Here is a 21,854-nt window from a genome sequence, read left to right as displayed (position 1 = left end):
ATAATTTTCAAGATCAGTTTTTATGTTTTGTTAGTTTCTTTTGGGTTTTATTAAATTTTGATCAAGTAAGTCAAAGTTAAAAAGGAATTATCAGGACATATAGGTGAGGTTGCGCTAAAAAAACTGATACCAACATGGCATGGTATAGATTTCTTAACAGATTTTTTAACGGACATAATAGCTGAAGATTTCAGAGGGTTAACAGTGTGACGATGTAAAATAAATAAATATAAAAACCCCGTTTAACAACAGCCAACTTTCCATTTGATCTCTCAGGTGCTCAGGTTGATGACAACATTCCTCGCCGAAACACTCAGCGCATCGTGGCGCCACCAGGCGGCAGGGCCAACATCACCAGCCTGGGTTAAAGCTCCGCCCTCGGCCGCTGAGGAGGAAACAAAGATCGAAGGACGGACGGCCGACCAACAAAGAGCTGAGGGGTTGAGGAGCCACGTCACGACACCGGGAGCCGAACCCTTCGCCGCACCGGGCCCTCCGCCAGCCTCGATCTTTCACCTCCTCCTTCGCCGCTTCTCACGTACCCACTCTCCTCCTCCCCAAAACCTGATCCTAGAGGACACAGTTAGAAACAAAAACAACAAAAAAAGGTCTGCCTCATATGATGAAAAAAGAGAAAAAAATGAAAACACTCCTTATTTGAGCACTTTTGACTGCATTATTTTTGTTTTTTTATACCGTACTTTCTCCCTGCCATGTATCCTTTTGATGTCTGTTGTTTTAATAGAGGGGTCAAGTGAGACTAAACTGAATTAACACAGTTAAGAGAAGAGGAACATTTTCATGCAGGATGTCCATTGTATTTCCATTCTTCCTTTTCATTTTGGGAGTAGTTTTAAATGGGTACAAAACCAGTATGTTCTTTACTTAAATACGTGTAGGTTGCTTTAAATTGAACAGTCTTACAGTGTATTCAGCCGAAAAGAATCAAACGTTTCTTCCAAGCTGTCGACTATCTGTGATTTGTATTATGTTGCATTTCAATTGCTTCACTTCCCAGTGCATCGCCATCTGTCACACACTGCTGAAATCAATATCCAATTGATTATTCGCCATGAGGACGGCCTTAAGGTTTGAGAAATTGCACCACACGGCAATCTTTTATGATAGACTCTGGCTGCACTGGCTCTCATCTCATGTGTGTGTTTCCCACCTGTGGCTTTGCTAAGGTACATAAGTAAAAAAACATATTCCATATTTGGCAGCTGCCTTAGAGCCTGTGAGTCTTGTTTAGCAGAAGGAGCTTTGGCAGGTAGTAAATAGAGCTTTATGCCTCATTTCTGAGAGATAAGTGGGAAAATTGAGGGAAAGATTTAGGGAAATAGAAAGATGTACTCGCTGTCACTTCAAACTTTCCTGGCCTTATTGTCTCTTAACACCGTCCTTTTTAAAAGAACTGTTAGAGGTGCAAGGAAGGTGCCACATTCACTACGCAGCTACTTGTTTGCATTCCTGTACATCATAAAAGGTCCATTCACATTTTGATTGACAGCTGTCGAAGCATCTGATATCCGTCCATCACCAACCAGTGCATTTACATACAGAATGTTTCTCCTCCTCCAAATGTGACTGTTTTATACTCATCCAAATCCCTCTTTCTTTTCTACTCTTTATGTGCCTGAACCCACAGAAGTTGTACTGATAGTTTGATTTTTCTTGTTTTGTTATTCTTATTGAGGTAAGTGAAGGATGTAAGATAAAAAAAAGAGGTTGTAAAATAGCCAGGATAAACCGATTCAAAGGTGCCAGATTTTGCGCTTTCATAGGGCCTATTCTGCCGGTAGAGCCCCTGTAAAGACGAAAAATGCTCGATATCTTGAAATGTTCTAATGTTTTAGAGTTTTTAACTTGTTGTCAAACTGCTTTTTAGTGTCATTCTGTAACTAGGTGCCTAAGGGCTGAGCACTATTGATTTACGCTTGAAAGTAGACATGAGCTAATGTACTTCTGATTAGTGTGCAGTGTTGATGTGTGAGGAATGGGACACGCACAGCAGCCTCCTGTACAGCACTCCTTACTGTGTTGTGGATGTGATATTGTTCTGGGCTGTGCTGAGCACTCATAGGTCCTTTTTTTCTAGCATGATCTGGTTTTCATTAAGCCAAGCAACTGATTTCCTGTGTTAGTTCTTATGTCAACGAGGTCTTGGCCACCAGTCACCATCTCTCTGCAGCCTTTTTTTTCTTCCCCATGACTCAACACGGAGCAACAAGCTCACCCTGACATGAACATGGGGGCCAGTTACATAAAGATTAGTCTGTGCTTTGGACTGCTCTTTAATTATTTAGACTAGTCTGATGGAGACTATCTCCTGCGTAAATATTAACACACATTTTTAGGCAAAAGCTATAGCTTTAGTCAGCTTTAAAGCAACTATGAGGAACTTTTTTATTCTGTTGATTCTGGCGACCCCTGTGGACAAAAACGGTAGTGTTTCTATGAACACCACCACCTCTTGTTGTAAAGATCTTGATCAGGCTGCACATGCATTTGTTTTGGAAGCCAGACGCAACTTTTTAAAATCTTTAACACTATTTTTCTTTTTTAAACAGCTGTTTGCATGATGCATTTCAATGCGGTAATGTATCTCTTTGTGGCTATGTAAGATTAATAACTAATATGACGATGAAGAAACAAAGTTTGTTTTAGGCTGGTATCATGAATGGTTTGTAGTTATTCCTATGGGAAGAAATGCACTGGAAATTTGTTACGCTGCAAAACTTTTCGTAAGAAATCACACGAACCAGTTCATGTTGATGCATCATTTACACACCTGTCTAAGAGGAAAAAGGGCTACTTCAGAATCAGTTTTGAATCCCACAATTCTCTCAATCTGTTGACTATCACTGTCCCTTTTAGCTTATAATGCCAAAAATAAAATCCTCTAAAGAAATACCTCCTCCTGCTTCCTTTCATGCAAAAAATTGCTTGGAAAATATGTAAATAGACTATTTCTTAAATTGGTTTATCTAATCTGACAGACATTAGGGAAATAGCCACAGTAATCTTCTCACTGATGGTCTAATTTGTATGTGCAGATCATTTATATGCATCAGCATAACATTGAGACTGTTTCTGTTGCCTTGTAGTTGCTTTAAGCTTATGCAACTGGCCCCTGACTCACTCACACATATGCAGACATATAGATATGTGAACGACACCACCTCTGTTTGTGCTTTCAACCCCAGTTTTTCCTCTCTCCTATAGAAGGCAAAGCCTGTCAGAGTTATGAATGGTTTATGTATTTGAAGAATCCAAAGCAGAGGGGATGAAACATGTCTCTGAAGCAAAGATGAGACGAGATAGGAATGGGAAAAACTTGATCTCCACGGCAACTTGAGCATCACAACAACACAGTTTTTGTAAGTGAGGAGTGGGGAATGTGACCCTGTGTGTCTGACTAATGATCACTCACAGTGGTCTACTGTTGCCTCTTTTCCTTTTTTTAAATCATCTTAATAAGGGGTCCAAGCCCGAGGGGGCTGGGAACACCATTGTAATGGCTCTGATTTTTTTTATCCTTCTGTTGAAAAAAGTGGTACTGCAGTATACACTGTTTACATCACAACAGTGACATTTACAGGGCAGGTATAGAGCTCTGTACACAGGGCAGGTACCAAAAATGACATGTCCACCAGCAGGTGTCGCTATAATCAAGGCAAGCTCGCTTTGGCCTGTAACTCTGGCATAGTATGTTGCACGTTAAAAAATCTTACATGCACATGTTCCCTGAGTTCAGCTGAATTTTATAATATAGCCCAAAAATTCAGAAAACAGCTATGCTACTTTTTCGAAACCCTTAAAGGTGCAGTGTCCAATTTGCGTCTTGCATATTTGTCAGTTTTGATAAACTACAACTTACTACTACTTTCTCAAACTCCTCCTAGGCCCGTAGTCTTATGTATCATAATTATTTGTACGAAATTTGATGCCAAATGGCCACTAGGTGGCACTGTACCAAAAAATGCAAAAGGTATAAAGAAAACGAACAAAAAAAAAAGTTGTGATTTCATATCTCTACTAAACTTTAACAAAAAGTTGAAACATTTACCAAACTTTTTTCCAACTTATCTTAGTGTGTCAGTCCAATTCACTATTGCACATAATTAAAAAGGCTTGGACCCCTAGTCAACATTATACTGATAAAAAAAAAATCTGTTTTTAGCTTCCCTCTCTTTATTTCTCTCTCCTACAGCACTGTTACTTTAGGCGGGAGAGTATTTGGGTGAAGAGATGGAAGTTGAAGTCCTAACCAGGAATACATTTTGGCAGCAAGCAAAGCTCTCCTAAGAGTAATAGCATGCTCCTTGTATTTTTGTATTTTCCGCGTCACTCCTTCCTTTCAGTTTGTCTTTCATTCCCCCCTTTCTTTCTTTCTTTCACTCTCCCCCTCCCTCCTTCCCTCCTTCCCTTCCTCCCTCTTTGGCTCTTTCGTTGTTTCTGGCTGTTGCCGAGGCAACAGACCCCTCCACTCTCACAGGGTTCTGCTTTTTGTTTGTCATAGCAACGCGGTCTGTGCAAACACACACACACACACACACACACACACACACGTTTTTATAATTATTCTGTGACAGTTCTGCACCATTTCTACATAATCCTGTGCTGAGTTGTGTTGAATCCAGAATCCCCTGCTGCTTAAAAAGAGTTGAAAGCACACAACAGACTATAAAAGAAACACACACACTCACACTCTGAAACACACACACACACACACACACACTCACACCAAACAGCCGTTGCTGTGATGCAGCACCCATGCCTGAAGAATTGACTTGGACATTAAAACCCAGCTGTCAGCACTGGCATCCTCACCGTGTCCCATGCCTCCTCGATGTACACGCACTAAAACACACACTTATACTCCTTTAATGCTCTGTCAGCTTGGATGCTTTTTCTATGCCATATTATGCTAATGATATATGAGTGATATGTATGTACGCAACGTGCTGCAGGCTGAGAGGAGCTTCCTTCCGCTCTGAGGTTGTTGATGCTGTTGAACACCTTCTTGCCCCCTGAACCCTTTCGTCCCCCCTCTGTAAGCCTTTCCCCCATTGTGAAAGTGAAACTGTGTGATGGTATTTGTCTTGGTGGCTGTGGGGTTTCTGGGATGCTTGCTCACTATGGAAAAAGTGTCAAATCCCATGGATGGTGATGTAAAAAAACCAACAAGGACTTCAAAGAATTAAAAAAAGAGAAAAAAAGGAATCTGTTTCTTTCGTCTCTTGCTTCTTTTATGTTCAAAGTTATCTGTAGGACATGAAATACAGACAGAGAAGGAAACGAGCACTCAGACAAAAGCAGAGAAACATGACAACTACACTTCCAAGACGATTTGTCTGGACTAAAGCAACATCTCACTTGTTTAAGATGACTTTTTGTGTGGTTTCCTGCAGATCGTATCAAAGCGGAGGCAGACAAGATGACTGGTAAGATATATATTTTTCCAGTTACACGAAAATCAGTTTGGACTGCCTACTTGTCCAAAATGTCCAAATCTTTTAACGCCGAGCCCACAGTCTTAACTGAGTTTCCTGGCTCATTGTTCCTTTTACTGACTGAATCTAACTGTAGAGGAGTAGCACACTGAATAAAAGAAGTGGTTGTAGCCTCCAGGTGAAAAGTGAAGCCAAGGTGGAACTGCCTTAAAGCTGCACTCTTTCTAATGGCCAGCAGGGGGCGACACGACTGATTCCAAAATAAGTCCAAATGTATAGAAGTCTACGAGGAAATGACCCTACTTCTTATTCCATTTGTTACCTCAGTAAACATTCTCATAGTAAGTGTATGTTTAAAGTCTTCAATACAACATGATGTTTTGTAAATTATGATCACATTTAAAGTAGGACTGGGACTTTAACTCGTTAATTAAGATGAATTAATTACACAAAAATTAACGCGTTAAAAAAATTGACGCGTTTTAATCACACTTATTTTTGCACCGGTGGATGGGAAATTTTGTTACGAAAAACTAATGGATGGAAGCGTCGATAAGAGCATGGTTGTGTTGCTATGCAACAAGGAATTCACAGCACATCGAGCCTCAAGTATCACCTCAATGCAAAACATATAGCAGCTAGCTAGTCTACCTACCTATAGGCTACCGGAATTTCTGAAATTTACTATATTTCTAAATATGCTAGTGCTACACTTAATGGCAAAAATTTCACTGGTCTGTTGGACTTGAACAAAAATCAACAGTATTTTTGTTGCTTAAGCTTATGTATTCAGTCATTATTCAATGGTATACTAAAAATCCATGTGAAAAAAATTACTTCTCACTGTTCTCCGGTCAAATATTTATATGCGATTAAAATGCGATTAATTTCGATGAATTAATTACAAAGCCTATAATTAATTAGATTATTTTTTTTAATGATAAAACAGATGATAAAGCAGGGAATGCTTCAGGGGCAGGTTACCTTGTGACTGACAGGTAATAGCTAATAGTGTCGTCTGTAATGCAGTAATTTAACCCATTACTGTTCCTAAATTCAGTTATTAAACAACAATTACTTATCAATCAAGTAAAGTCATTACAGAAGCTCTTATATTCAACACAGTGTGGCCCACTGTTAACATTCAAATAGCCATGAACTTTTACCTCAAATTATTGAAGCTAATTTGTTAGCAGGGCATAGCTAGGAGCCAGGTGCAATCTGGTTGCCAGTATGGTTGAACATGCATAGTGTCCTCAGGTTCTCAGTCACTTACAAACAGGGATGGAGTACTCGAGTCGGACTCGAAGCCCGATTTTAGTAACTCGTACCTCGACTAGGACTCACTCATGCATTCTGCTGCATGATGGCTCGGACTTGCAAATTGATGACTCTGACTCAACCATATTAAAAAATTGAATTTCTCAACAATGCATATAAAGAAATGGAATAACAACATCATAAATGTTGAATTTAGTCTTTTCAGTTTGTGTGGATTTTGGAACCACTTTTTTATTTTGGAAGAGCTAAATTAACTTCCTGTAATGGTGACAGTGTGTCATTATGTTTTTTATTTGCCTATCAGCTCTTTGAAGGTGCCACAATGCAGAACTTGAGGCAATCTTGGAACTTGACCTTAATGACTAGAGACTCATGACTCTTGACTCAAACTCAAGTAATGATGACTCGGACTTGAACACTGGGGACTCCAGACTTGGACTCAAACTCGGGTATGGATGACTCAACTCAGACTTGACTCAGGTAGACTCTGGCTCCTTCCCGACACCCTCTCGTCCAAATATGGTCACTTCTGTTCTGGCTGCAAAAATCTAAGATGGTGACAGCCAAAGTATTCAAAACAGTAGTCAACAAACAATGTGGGTGGGTGATGTCACGGTGGCTGCCTCCACTTCTTCTACACAGTCTAGACAAGAAGTGGAGCTCCACTTTCCATTGACTTAAAGCTCCACCATCAGCTCAGCTAAGCTGTGGTGCAACATTTTAGTTCACATGAAAACAGCAGAAAAAATCATGATAGGATTCCTCTGAAGCACATAGGTGGTTGCAGAACTAGACTTAAGGCTTTAGTGTGCTTCAAATAAACGAGGCTGACTTGTTGTCCGACCACGCGTGAAAGCAAAAGTGTTAACACTTGTTTTGAATGGCTGCACTCAGAGGCAGGGCAAAAGGCCTGCTTTCAGACAGCAAGCAGTTGCTGCTGCCGCCTCCAGCCGCGGCTCGTCCTGTGACCATGGCAACCACAGAAAGCAGAGAGGGGAAACAAAACAGGAGCTGATTTTGCTAGAATGTGAGTTCCCTGGTGGATACACCTCTTCATCAGGGGAGAGCAAACACATTAATGAGGACTAAGTGTCGGTGAGTAAGATCAGCATCAAAGTCTGTTTATCTGCTCCGAGACAATAAACACTGCTGATGATACTAGTTAGCAAACCTTTCAAATCCCGCCCCCTTTTATAGAGAGCTGGGGGAGAAGGACAGGGGGTCTTTAGGGGGAGATAGCAGGTCAGTTGATACACATAGAAGTGGTTTACACCATCTGAAAGCTGCTATAAGTTAATTAAAAATGAGTAAGGGCGAACATTCGAACATTACGATATGAGTATATGAAGACCATTACCATGCTCAAATATGTCTCATAACTTGTTGCGGCAATTATTGGGTTAATACGACAGATTTGTTGCTGAGCTTTACCATTTTTGATCACTTGGGAATCAATAAAAATGTTAAATATGTCTCCAAAACACCACATTAAGACATCAAAACCTTGAAAAACGCCACAGAAAACCATGATGTGATTTGGTAATACCACATTAACATCAACATTAGGGCCTACTTTAGAAAATCTGTCTTTGAAGGGATTCCCGAAGTTGCACTTGGTTAAACAAAAATAATTCATGTGAAGAATGAAAAAGAGAACTTGAGAGAACTTCAAACCATGCTTTGTTTCACACCTCTGCACATCTGGCCAGTTGCTGAGTAAAGCATTTAGAGAGGAGTTTTCAAACACTATTACATCAAACCTGAAGCACACAGAGGGCTTTCATGTTGCACTGAACTGGAAACAGACAGATTATTACAATACTGGTGACAGCGTCTCTCTGTCAGTGCTGTAACATCATATTGAATGTGAACATATAGATTAAAAAAACAAACAAGCTGGAATCTGCAATAGTTGCCATGACATATTGTGTTTATTGTTTATTGTTTAATTTGGATCCCCATTAGCTGCAGCACAACTGCAGCTATTCTTCCTGGGGTCCAACATATAATATACAGTACATACAACTTAAATGAAAACAAACTTAAAGAATTAACAATGGGAAATAGTGAAGAAAAAAGAAACAAACGAAGAGAAAAAAGAAAAGAACACCAAAAATAAAACCAAGAATATAAAAGATAGCAAATCTTCAAAGTCAGGATCTTTTATCCATTCTTAACAATTTATAAATTGAATGCACTATAGCTATATTCATTGCGTAGTAGTTAATATACCTAACTAACATGATTCTATATTTTAGATAGATAGATAGATAGATAGATAGATATACTTTATTTATCCCAAGCTGGGAAATTACAGTATTACAGTAATACAGTAATAGTGTATTAATGTTAATAAGGTTGATTTATTAATAGCAATTTCATAATTAGTATATGTATCCATTTAAGAGATGTTTTTCAATAATAATTTAAAATCTTTTGTGCTAATGGTTTGTTCAAAATTTTTTGGAAACAGGTTCCAAGCAGTCATGGCTCAGTACATTGCTGTTCTTTTACTGAAGTTTGACTTTATTATTGGTAGTGAGAACTTTCCACTGGCTGCATGGCTAGTCGTCTAGCTATGATAGTCTGAGCTAAAATGTAGCTTTTTGTATAGAACATATGGAGTTCTGGATATGGAAACATTTCTTACAAATATTAATTGTGAATAATGTAATCTATCACGTACCATTAACCGTGTTGATGCATTTACACAAATATAACCTCTCAAACACTTGACTTCAATTTTTTTTTTGCTTCTTTTCACCGAGGGTGAACTTTTTGATGACCAACCAACATAGTAGTCTAAGAGCTGCTGGTTGCAGCTTTCTGTATGCAGTTTGCATGTTCTTCTAAAGTTCATGTGTGTTTCCTTTGCCTGTCTAGAAAACATGAGGTTAGGTGACCTGGAAAGGCTAAATTGCATGTAGGTGTAAATGTGTTTGCCTTTCCGTGTGTTAGCCCAGTGACAGAACAGGGCCAAACCCATCTAATGATAGTCTCCAGATGGACAGGAAACAAAAAAAAAGAAATTAATCCTCTGAAGTCCAGGAGATTTTGGTTCAAATTTGTGAACTTCCTATGCATTCATTTCTGTCTCTGTTTAGCATCTTTCAGTCTGTCCTTACATCACATGCATGGCTCCTTATTCTCCACACAAACTTGGCTATCAGTCAGATTTTTCATTTAATTTTAATTAACAGAGTATAAAGCTGCCAGGAACCGAAAATACAAACAAAAGACACAGGTTTCTATGGAAATGTACCATTTAAATGTTTTTTTTAACCATTTATACACACAAAAACAGAAGAAAAATGATAAATAATAAAACTACAAAACAGTCTATTTGCATGTGAATTAAATATAGTAATAGTTTTCATTGTAGAAAGAAAATTCACATTTTAAAAATGGTCTAGAAACATAAATGGCACACTGTGAAAGCTCCTATTATTGCACTTTAACTGGCTTTCTCAGCTTGTCTACATATCATATATAAATAAAGTTATTACTGTGAATAAGACATGTATTTTCAATAAATAGATGGACTCCAGAGGGTTAACCAGTACGGTCTTAATATCACTTGAGCAGGGTGGTAACATGACTTTAGGTTTGTTGCTGCATACTGCATGCAGTAAATCACTACCACTAGGATGCATTATATGTTTGTCCACTAGGTGGCAGTGCTGTCCTCTTGTTCACTCACCACTCTCTGCTCCCTCTACCACTGCCTTGTGGGATTTCCTCTTTTTCTGCTCATGAATGAAAAATCAGTAGTTAGATGGTCTGTGGCACATGTCCTGCTGTTCTTGTTGTAAATCAGTCATGATAGTGCATTAACTAGCAATAAACCCACTAAATACGTATATGAATCTTTGCCAGAAATACTCAAGGTGGATTTATGCTAAATTAGCTGGAATTAAAATGTGCAATAGTAAGTGGTGACCAGCTATCCACCTGCCAGGACCTTCCCTAGGAGCTTTAAAGTGAAAATCCCATTTCCTGCACTGTGCTGAATTAAAACTGTTTCCAACATAAAAGCATGCTTTGACATCAGAGGCACTTTCATGTGCCTTCCTCAGAGGCACATGGAAAAAATGTGAGAAAAGATGACAAAATATACACTGCATGAATGAACTGTTTGAGATTCAAATGAAAAGCATCATTTGTGTTCTTTCTTTCGGCTAGGATTTTGTGTTTGTGTTTAATCCTGGCTTGCACTTTAAAAAAAACATGGTTGAAGGCCAATCTCCAGGTCACCTCCACTTCCATGAAGATAGATTAGCATAAGCCTGTTTCTCATCCATGGAATGATTAAATATACTGTATATTATGCTGTTTATTAGCTGTGCTCTCTGCAGGCCACAGGCAGATACAGTACATCACCATGGTGGTTCTTCTTGTGTACAGTAAAGACATAGAGCCCTCTAGTGGCCACTGTGTGCTGAGTCTGGGATCTCTATGACACAGTAGGGTGCAAATGTATTCTGAGTCATCACCTTTATCCTGTGATAAAACATTCTATCCTGATCAGAGTGTTTTTCGCCCACATCCATAGGGCACGAGGGGAATGGTTTGATGAGTATGAAAATGATATGAATCATATGCCAGGGCCTTTACAGTCACCAGATCTAAAACCAATGGAGCAGCAATGGGTGTTTAGTGTTGGACAGCGCTCTCCACCACCTCATTAAAACACCAAATGAGGGAATATATTTTGGAAGAATAGTTTTCATCCTCACAGTAGAGACTGGAAGAACCAATGCCAAAGTGTGTGTGTGTGTGTGTGTGTGTGTGTATGTATAACATGTCTGCATTTGTATTTATGTATACATAAGCTCATTATATACTATGTATATACTATATATATATCAGTCCCTAAACAGATAATACACACACACACACACACACACACACACACACACACACACACACACACATGCCCCAAAATATGGCTAACTGCAGTGCCTGTGTTTCCACTGGCATGGCTGTAGGACAGTCAGGATTACATTGACTAATGCTCTCCAATTAAATGCTCTTCTTTACTATACCAAAGCTTATTTTGTCTGGACAATAAATAAATAAATAAATAAATACATAAAAAAATAAAAAAATAAATAAACAGTAAAGTCAATTACTGCCCTTTGACTTTGTGGGGCACAGTGGATAAAAAAACAGCTGCTGTACAGTGTTTACTAAATCAATTAGCGATTGTCTGATTTTGAAATAATGAATAAATAAAAATCAAGGTTAAGCTTCAAAAGACCTGATAACAATTGTGCCTGAGGAAAGTTTCTATATTTCAATCAAAACCTCCCATGTTGTCTTTATGTTGCCTGGCGCCCTCAGCATCGCTTTGTTTACATAAAGTATCCCACTGTGTGAAAGGAAGTGTTAGTTTGCCAGTGTTTTCTTCTTTTTCCTAATTACTTCAGCACAGTGTCAAGGTTGATGTGAACTTTATACACAAACCTGCTGCCGTACCGTTAGCTCAGTGTTTTTTTAACCACAGCACTTTAACTGTCCTGATTGTGTGCGTGCTATCAGACGAGACGGGACCGCTGACCGGACAAGTGTACTGACCTTTTCAAGCTCAGTCTGGCTTTTAGAAATAAGTCCAAACATGGCTTGTGGTTGTTTGCTGCCTGAAGGCAAACTGTGGCTACAATACAGACCACAGTGTTATTTTTACCTCCATAAGCTTTTATGACAGGGCTATCGCTTTGCTGCTGAAGAAACTCAAAACCTATAAGTCCATCGCTTTGCTTAGTTACCGTGAAATAATGCCATTCATGAAGAGACAGCCGCAAAATTCAAGGCAGAATAAAGAGATTTTATGTCCAGGCACAATATGAATAGCTGAAATGTAAAAGGTGTTTTGATGGAGTCAAGAGCAACTTGACTGAACCAGGAGAGAGAACTCAATGTGCCAGATGGCAGCTGGCTGCTATTAAAACAAATGTTCAGTGACATGAGTATTAAACGCATCTTACATGGTATTAGCTCCTTCTCACATGCAGAGGCTTTAAGTCTGTCCTAATTAATTTTCATTCATGGTTGTCACCATTCAAATTAAGTTATTTCACATCCATATGCGCACACACACACACACACACACACACACACACACACACACACAAGCTTTAATAATTCCACTGAAAAGGTGCAAGAGGTAAATTATTTGAATCATTTATACAGTGAGTTTGTGGAGTCATTCATATATTAATTTTGTATTGTTATTTGATTGCTATTATGGTGTGCTTTAATTTGCTAATCAGTAATGCAGAAGAAGAGAAAGCAACGGCTTCATTTTTTTTAAGCTTTTCAAATCTAATCACTTCATTTCATTGCAAGGTTGAAATACACTGATCAAAACTTGCAGATGCACTGTGTGCTTCACTATCAATGGACCAGCTGCAGGATTTGTTGATCTGCAAGAACCTGCTCACCCACACAGGTGTTTTACTTACTGTGGCTGATCAGATCTATGCTCAGCTTGAAGTTTGGAAGAGATGTGCCAGGAATATATTGAGTTTGGAATAACCAAACCTTATTAAATGTTTGAAAAGAGCACTGGTTGCATGCAGGATTAGCTGCAGACAAACAGACAGACAGACACACAGGACCAAACATCATAGTTGATACATAAAGTATGTCAAAAAAAGAAGAAGAGCATATTTTAGTATGTCCAAAAATGAGAAAACAAAACAAAACAAAACAAAACCCCATCATAGTATAGTATGTTGAAAATGATTTATATTGTATTTTGCCCAAAAATGCCAATTTAAGTCATAGTATTGTATGTTGAGGCATTAAATAGTATAGTATAAATTATTATTATTGTATGTCCAAAAATGGGGGGAAAAAAACATACTATAGTTTGACCAAAAGTGCACAAAAACAAAACAAAACATTCTAGTATGTCTATTCCATTGTTGGCCAAAAAGAGGGAAAAAGTGTCAGAATGGAGCCACAAACTGTATTCTGGGCCTTACAATAAAGATAAAACAGCCTACCGAGTGTAAATAAGCATTAGCATTAGTCATAATGATCATTTCTTTTTGTGATTTTGGCAGGATGCAGCAAGGACCCAAGTGCAAATGAGAGTCTGGACACCGAAGAAATGTCTCAAGAGATTTGGAATCGAAAACTAGACTTGAAGATGGCAAAATTTAGAGGTGAATGCGGTAGACTTTCGTAAACTATGGTGCACATTTCAGTTTTTAAACCATTTTTTAATGCCATATATAAGCTACATAGAAAAATACAAATGGTTTTGGGCCTACACGGATGATAATAGTGAAAAATAAAATGTAAGGAAATAACTGTTTCATTTCAAATCTTTTGTCACAGACACAGGGAGCCACTGCAGACGGCCTGAAGAGCCACATGTGGCTCCAGGGCCACGGGTTACCTACCCCTGGTCTATAAGTGTATATTGTATGTCCAAACCCCCCCCCCCAAAAAAAATAAAAATAAAATAAAATAAAATAAAATAAAATAAAATAAAATAAAATAAAATAAAATAAAATAAAATAAAATAAAATAAAATAATAATAAGATAAAAAATAAAAAATTATAGCACATCCCAAAAAATTTAAAATAACATCCAGCATAATAAGTTGAAAAATGTGAAAAAAATTGTCATATTGTAGTTTGCCAAAATATGTCTTAGTTTGTAATGTTACTATGGTGTTCAGTGAAAGCAACAACAAATTGTATTGAGTTGTATTTGTGTCCAACTGATAATGTCCAATTTTCACTCACGCATCATCTAATCCTTCGAAGAGTGTTTGATGCTTTACCTGCTAAACGTTCCAATTAGCTAGCTAACTCTTGTTGTTTGTTTGCTGCTGTGCTGTAGTGCACAGTGGGTTCATCTGAAATTCTTGATAACTGAAAACAGCTGGCAGCTCATGCTGTAAAACTCCATCACTGTGAGCATCTCCTTTGACACTACATTGATTTGTTTGAGCCATTAAATAATATTGTGGGCTGCCATTAGTATCCATGCCTATAATTTTCCTACAGCTGTGTCAGTTGGAAGGACATCACATTGCTAATGACACAATAAATAAGAGTTATTCTAATTTCTTTTTGTTACATTACAATTTTCTTTGCAACTCCTGTCCAATCCATCCAACTGACTCAATATTAAAATGAAGAAAATCTTGGAAACCATTTGGCCAAAACTTTATAAGCACTTGGAACGTTTAAATAAGAACCATAACACAAAACAACTATGTTCAATTTAATTTCTGCTGGCAGGCAAGAATCCGTCACCTCTTGTGTTACGACATATCATCTCAACATTCAGTGACACAGAAAATTATTAAAGTAAACAACATAGTGGGGAATTTTGGCAACTTGTACAGCAACATTAATGCCAGGAGTTGATTTTGCAAGTATGACTCGCATTTTAGCACATTTACACAAACATCAGTGCAAGCACCTGCTTTATGATGTTACACCCGGGGACATTTTGCATATGAGGGAGGTTCATTAAGCAGTACTTAAGCAGTGGGTGGATTTGGTGAAGTTCCCATAGCTTTTTTCCCACATACTCTTACAAGCTATCTTACAAGAATTTCAATAACATTTCAAATTTATGCTCAGTCACTTGGAAGAACTCAAGAGGAGACGACTTTCAGGAAAAGTTTCAGGGAAGTCTTTCTGCTCGATGCATAACACAAAACACATTTTCCTCATCACGAATAATGAGGCCCCTTTGGCTTCCTGACGCAGTTACAATGCTTGTCATCTGCTTTACTTGCTGCTCAACATTATTATTAATCATCATTGCCATTCTGTAATGAAACATCACTTTTCAAAGTCAACTGATTAGGTTAAACGGCACACGCTCGTCTTTCCAGTAATAGGAGCCTGGATCCATTTATCACAACAGTGTTTGCCTTGATATGACAGCTGCTGCAGCACTGTTTGAATCCTCGGCTTCTTTTTCAAAATGAGAGCCGCATGTTTATTAGGAATCTGATGCATTTATTTCCATAAATAATATCTGAGCTGATGGAAGCAGACACAACACTGCCTGACTACAGTGCACATAAAAACCAAACCAACTGAACTCAAACAAATGGAGGTATAAAGCAGAGGTGGGAGCAAGTCATTGTACTGCTTCACAAAACAAGTCACAAGTCTTTGCACTCAAGTTCCAAGTCAAGACTGGCATGTCCCAAGTCTAGTCCCACATCAAGACAGTCAAGTCCCACATCAAGACAAGCAAGTGCTAAATCAAGTCCCGCATCAAGACTGGCAAGTCCCAAGTCAAGTCCCACATCAAGACTGGCAAGTCCAAGTCAAGTCCCACATCAAGACAGGCAAGTCCCACGTCAAGTCCCACATCAAGACTGGCAAGTCCCAAGTCAAGTCCCACATCAAGACTGGCAAGTCCCAAGTCAAGTCCCACATCAAGACAGGCAAGTGCTAAATCAAGTCCCACATCAAGACTGGCAAGTCCCAAGTCAGGTCCCACATCAAGACAGGCAAGTCCCAAGTCAGGTCCCACATCAAGACAGGCAGGTCCCAAGTCAAGTCCAACATCAAGACTGGCAAGTCCCAAGTCAAGTCTCACATCAAGACTGGCAAGTCCCAAGTCAAGTCCCACATCAAGACTGGCAGGTCCCAAGTCAAGTCCCACATCAAGACTGGCAGGTCCCAAGTCAAGTCCCAAAGTAAGACTGGCAGGTCCCGAATCAAGTCCAACATCAAGACTGGCAAGTCCCAAGTCAAGTCCCACATCAAGACTGGCAAGTCCCAAGTCAAGTCCCACATCAAGACTGGCAGGTCCCGAATCAAGTCCAACATCAAGACTGGCAAGTCCCAAGTCAAGTCCCACATCAAGACTGGCAAGTCCCAAGTCAAGTCTCACATCAAGACTGGCAAGTCCCAAGTCAAGTCCCACATCAAGACTGTCAGGTCTCGAATCAAGTCCAACATCAAGACTGGCAAGTCCCAAGTCAAGTCCCACATAAAGACTGGCAGGTCCCAAGTCAAGTCCCACAGTAAGACTGGCAGGTCTCGAATCAAGTCCAACATCAAGACTGGCAAGTCCCAAGTCAAGTCCCACATCAAGACTGGCAAGTCCCAAGTCAAGTCCCACATCAAGACTGGCAGGTCCCGAATCAAGTCCAACATCAAGACTGGCAAGTCCCAAGTCAAGTCCCACATCAAGACTGGCAAGTCCCAAGTCAAGTCTCACATCAAGACTGGCAAGTCCCAAGTCAAGTCCCACATCAAGACTGGCAGGTCTCGAATCAAGTCCAACATCAAGACTGGCAAGTCCCAAGTCAAGTCCCACATCAAGACTGGCAAGTCCCAAGTCAAGTCTCACATCAAGACTGGCAAGTCCCAAGTCAAGTCCCACATCAAGACAAGCAAGTCCCCAGTCAAGTCCCACAGTAAGACAGGCAAGTGCTAAATCAAGCCCAAAGCCAGGAAAAACAAGTCCCAAGTCCTGTCCTCAGTCAGGACGATGAGAAGTCCCCAAAAATGAATACTGGAGAGGAAGAATTTGTCTTTTTATTGAATCTTGCAAGATGAGAGCAAATTGTACAGCATGTCAGATACAGTCTGCAGAATCATTCTGAGGTTCTGCGTTCAGCACAAGTCATTCATGCATACAAAATGTGTGCCTTAGAAAAGAGAGAAGAGAAAGTCATTGTTTGATGAAGACCACCTGCAGACCTAGCTGCAGCATTGAAGTAACAACTTGCAAGACAGATAAGAACTAGAACAAGAACAGGCTTGCACTATTCATTGTTAAAAACAATTCATGAGAACAGTCTTGGTCTGTAACAAAGGCAAAAAAGGTTATATTGAAGACAATTTGTGTGCTATTATTTTTCTATTACAGTCCCAAGACATGTCCCAAGCTAAAACAGGCAAGTCCCAGATCAAGTCCCGAGTCCTTAAACTGGTTCTTTGTGGTTTTAACCTGCAACTTGATTGGATGTTGTTGGATTGGTTCAAACAAAGTGGATCTGGGCAATTAAGTGTTGACCTGCTGGGAATTAATAGCATTAATGTTAATGTAGAAAGAAGGAATTGCATTGATTCATGGCACACTTTTTAAGTAATGTAGCTTTTAATCTTTGGGGAAGGTATCAAGTACTGTCAAGTCTAAAGGCTCAAGTCCAATTGAAGTCACAAGTCAATGGTGTTAAACTCCAAGATGAGAAGTCTTTTTTTTTTTTTAATTTGTAGAGATCCAAGTCATCGGAGTGTGGTTTGATGATTCTTCCCCACCAGTGGTGGGATGAAACCAAGGTAAAGTACAGTTCTGAGGTACTTGTCCTTTACTTGAGTTTCTCTTTTGTTCTACTTTTACAGTTACATTTCACTCCATCTCAGCGATAAATACTATACTTTTTACTCCACTACATTTGTCTCACAGCCTTAGTTACTTTTCAGGTTACAGGTTTTCATACCCTTCCTGTCCAGTGTAAACCAGTGGTGGAAAAAGTATTCATATCCTTTACTTAAGTAAAACTCCTGCATTTAACTCACTGAAGTAAAAGTACAAAAGTATCAGCATCAAAATGTACTTAAATTATCAAAAGTAAAAGTACTTGTTGTGCAATATGGACCCACTCAGTTTGTTTTATAAATTCCAAATATATTATTAACTTATTATTATTGATGCATTTATGTAAGCAGTGTTTTACTATTGTCAAGGAAGCACATATTTTAACTACTTAAATAAACTTAATAGTTCTAATAATGGCCCCATTTAGAAGAAAATAGAAGATAAAGAATCATATGATTTGGGGCGTGGCTACGTTTGATTGACAGGTCACTAACAAGGCGAGCCCTCATCAGGAGGGAAGCAGAACAATGCGTAACCATGGCAACTTGTCAATAAAGTCATATATAACGTTAAATAGATATAAAAAAAAGGACGTTTAGCGGTTTGGTCTCATAACTTTGACCCTTTCACTGTATTTTCACTTAATGACAGTTTATTTGAACGTTTTTTTCAGTAAAAATGTCTTGTTCAGCGTTTGGTTGGACTAACAGACACTCCAAGGAGTCGCTGCTCAGTTTTCTGAGGAAAGTAACATACATTTTGTTTTTTTGCTATAGCCAAAATTAGGGAGTAGTTGTGGTTTTAGCTTGATTGACAGGGTCAGACTGACATGTGCAATCAATGAAGCCCAGCAAGCTGCAGCAACACACGGGGAAAAGGATACTGGAGGAGAACACTCACACCACAACTTTTATAAATACACCTTTTTAAAACTGAACAACTACACTCAAGAGCGGGCTGAGAGACACAGGAGCGAGTTTTGGAGCGCGGACAAGGAGTAGCTGGGTGAGTCTAGAACACAGCATGAAGCTCTCAGATGGAGGGAAGAGTCACACTCACACAGGCAAGCTTCACTCTCAAGTTAACCCTCTGGGCTCTGAGCCTATTTTGACTGTTTTTAAATACTTTTGATTTTGCCCTTCATGTACCACATAAAAAATGTTTACTATACCCATATTTGGTATCCATTTTTTCTTCACCTTTGTGATCTGATAATTATTTTCTAACTTTAACCTACTTTATCAACATATTGAGCCCAAAAATCATGAAATCCGAGTTGAAAAATTATACTATTTACTACAATAAAAACCACAAATATGCTCAATGAACTGTTTTACAGAAGTACAGTTTCGAATGTAGGCCTTTAAACCTCTGGAGTCCATGAAAACATCTGCATATTACTCCTTCATGACGTGAAGACATAAAAATGAAGCAACATTGAAATCTTGCCATCAGCTTCCCTCTAAAGTTCTGGCTTGAAACTACAGGCCAGATTTTTTTTTTATGATATTCGGCCAAGTAAAACTGGATATATTGTCACATATATTTAGTATAAAATATTGAACTAGATATTATCCTAATTTTACCTGTTAAATGTTATATTTGCAATATTTAAAATTCTGTGTTTTGAAACATCATTTTCAAGATCAGATTTTATGTTTCCTTAGTTTCTTTTGGGTTCAACATTTTGATCAAGTAAGTCAAAGTTAAAAATTAATTATCAGGACAAATAGGTGAAGTAACACTGAAAAAAACTGATACCAACATGCCATGGTAAATATCTTTAACTGATTTTTTAACAGGCATAATAGCCCAAGATTTCAGAGGTTTAACTTGTAGTGGAGTATTTTCACCGTGTAGTTTTACTACTTTTACTTTAGAAAATTAACTAAATACTTCTTCTCCCACTGCCTTCTTCTTGTAGCACTAATGTAGTGTTAAGTACCATTAGTTTTAAAGGTTTCTTTCCTCCCTTGGAAACTGAAAGAAGGCAGTCTGCTGTGTAAAGCTGAATTTTAGCAAAATAGGAAAAAGCAAGGATGAAGTGTGGATGATTGATTATAATATTTATTACTTTCAGTCATCCCTCTCTAATAAAAAGTCAACCCATCTCTTTTTGCTACTTGTTGCCTAATGGAGTGTAACATTGGGTCCATGGCTGCATAATCTCCGAAAATGAGAGCTGCATGTTTATTAGTTGTCCGAGACAGTTACAACAATGTTAAAATGTGGGAGTTTACAAGAGTTTAAACACACATTATCCTCCCGAACGCTTCCATAATGCCACTGTTTGAGTACAGCGGTGCAAAATGAAGGTAAGTCTTCTTGTTTCCTTACCTTAGGTGACTGTGAAATGACAAATCATTTGTCTTCGAGTAATTCTTTCAACACCCTGCGTTTCCCAGATAAGCATTCTCAGGTATTCATCACTGCTATGATGTCTGCAGGGTAGAAAAAAGTGCCTTTAATCCGAGCACGGCAGAGAAAAACAACTCTATTCGTAACACGAGGAAGCAAAGGATTAATAACTAAGAGGAAACGTGTGACAACTTCTTAAAAAGATCAGACAAGCGAAACGTGTTTTTTTTAAAGCTATTAATCAATGTTCATGACATGTTTCTTAATGAAACGCTCACTTTATCTTGACACTGGACCACACAATGTTTGTTTAGCACTGTGTGTGATATGGTCCACTTTGTTCCTCCAATTAATGAAATCACTTCATTTCAATAAAGGCAGAGAGTTGGCACACAACACACATCCATAAAGTATAATGCAATCCAATAAAATAGTTAGTAAAACTTCCCTTTGTGAAGTTTTTGTTGACTGCTCAGAGAGATTTGAATACATTGAGAGTCTGCTTCTGCGTTGGCATATGTCCGGATTATCTCGCATGCTTTTATTAAAGGTTACAGTAATATATTTCTGTTGCGTCTGTCGCTGAAGTGATTTAGTTTATTCGCAGATAATTACCTATAATGTGAATGGAATACCAACAAGCTCAGAGTGAATGCAAATGTTTTTTTTTCTAGCCTTGGATACCTAAAAGGGTGATTTTAAAGCTCCATTAATCAACATTTTTCACATTGACAATTATTTGAATGTGTTTAATGTAAAAGGGGTCGCATGTAATGACGAACCCACAAGCCCTGCAACGCTACAAGTTACTTTGTCAAACTGCTTTTAATTTACAGCACTGTGCACCACCTACCCAGCACCAAAGAATGAAGTGAATAGCAGGTTAAAAATCTATAGAGCCTTATAGTTCCCTCAGGGCCCAGCTATACTCAACAAGTGCTCCAAACCATATGACAACATATCGTCACACTGTTAAAATAATCGCATAAGTCATTTTTTGTCAAAATGTTGTTGTTTGCCTAAATCATCTCCTCATAGCCACCTATGGTTAAAATCGCCTACATCCTCAGTTGATCAGATAATGTGAATTTACCCCTTTAAGATAATGGCCTATGTCAAGTGTGTGACTTAAGCAGATTTATTATGCCTAAGTCAAAATAAAATGTGACTTAGGCAATTTTTTGAACATGCCTTTGTGACTTAAGCAAGACATGGTAACACTTTATTTTGAAGGTGTCTACATAAGAGTGACATGAGCGTGTCATAAACATGACATGGGATGTGTCATGAACATGAATGACACTTTGAAGTAACATTAGTGCTCATGATACTTGTCATGTCATGTTTATGACAGGCTTGTGTGACTCTTATGTAGACACCTTCAAAATAAAGTGTTACCATGTCTTGCTTTAGTCACAAAGGCATGTTCAAAAAAATGC

At 38.6% G+C, this 21,854-nt stretch overlaps 1 protein-coding gene across 2 annotated transcripts in view; it reads left to right on the top strand.

Moving 5' to 3' along the window:
- The window catches only part of dpysl2b (dihydropyrimidinase like 2b), a 53,907-nt gene extending 49,024 nt beyond the window's left edge, over window positions 1–4,883 (top strand). For both annotated transcript variants that reach the window (XM_059357964.1, XM_059357965.1), the window contains exon 14: window positions 277–4,883. In XM_059357964.1, coding sequence (XP_059213947.1) covers window positions 277–368 — 92 coding nt within the window. In that variant the 3' untranslated portion in view covers window positions 369–4,883. The remainder of the gene's footprint in view (window positions 1–276) is intronic.
- Window positions 4,884–21,854: the final 16,971 nt, after the last annotated feature.

Source organism: Centropristis striata, chromosome 19 (genome assembly GCF_030273125.1).
Source record: "Centropristis striata isolate RG_2023a ecotype Rhode Island chromosome 19, C.striata_1.0, whole genome shotgun sequence".
Taxonomy (NCBI): Eukaryota; Metazoa; Chordata; class Actinopteri; order Perciformes; family Serranidae; genus Centropristis; species Centropristis striata.
The sequence above is the reverse complement of the archived record's forward strand: the minus strand, read 5'-3'. Positions and strand labels throughout refer to the sequence as shown.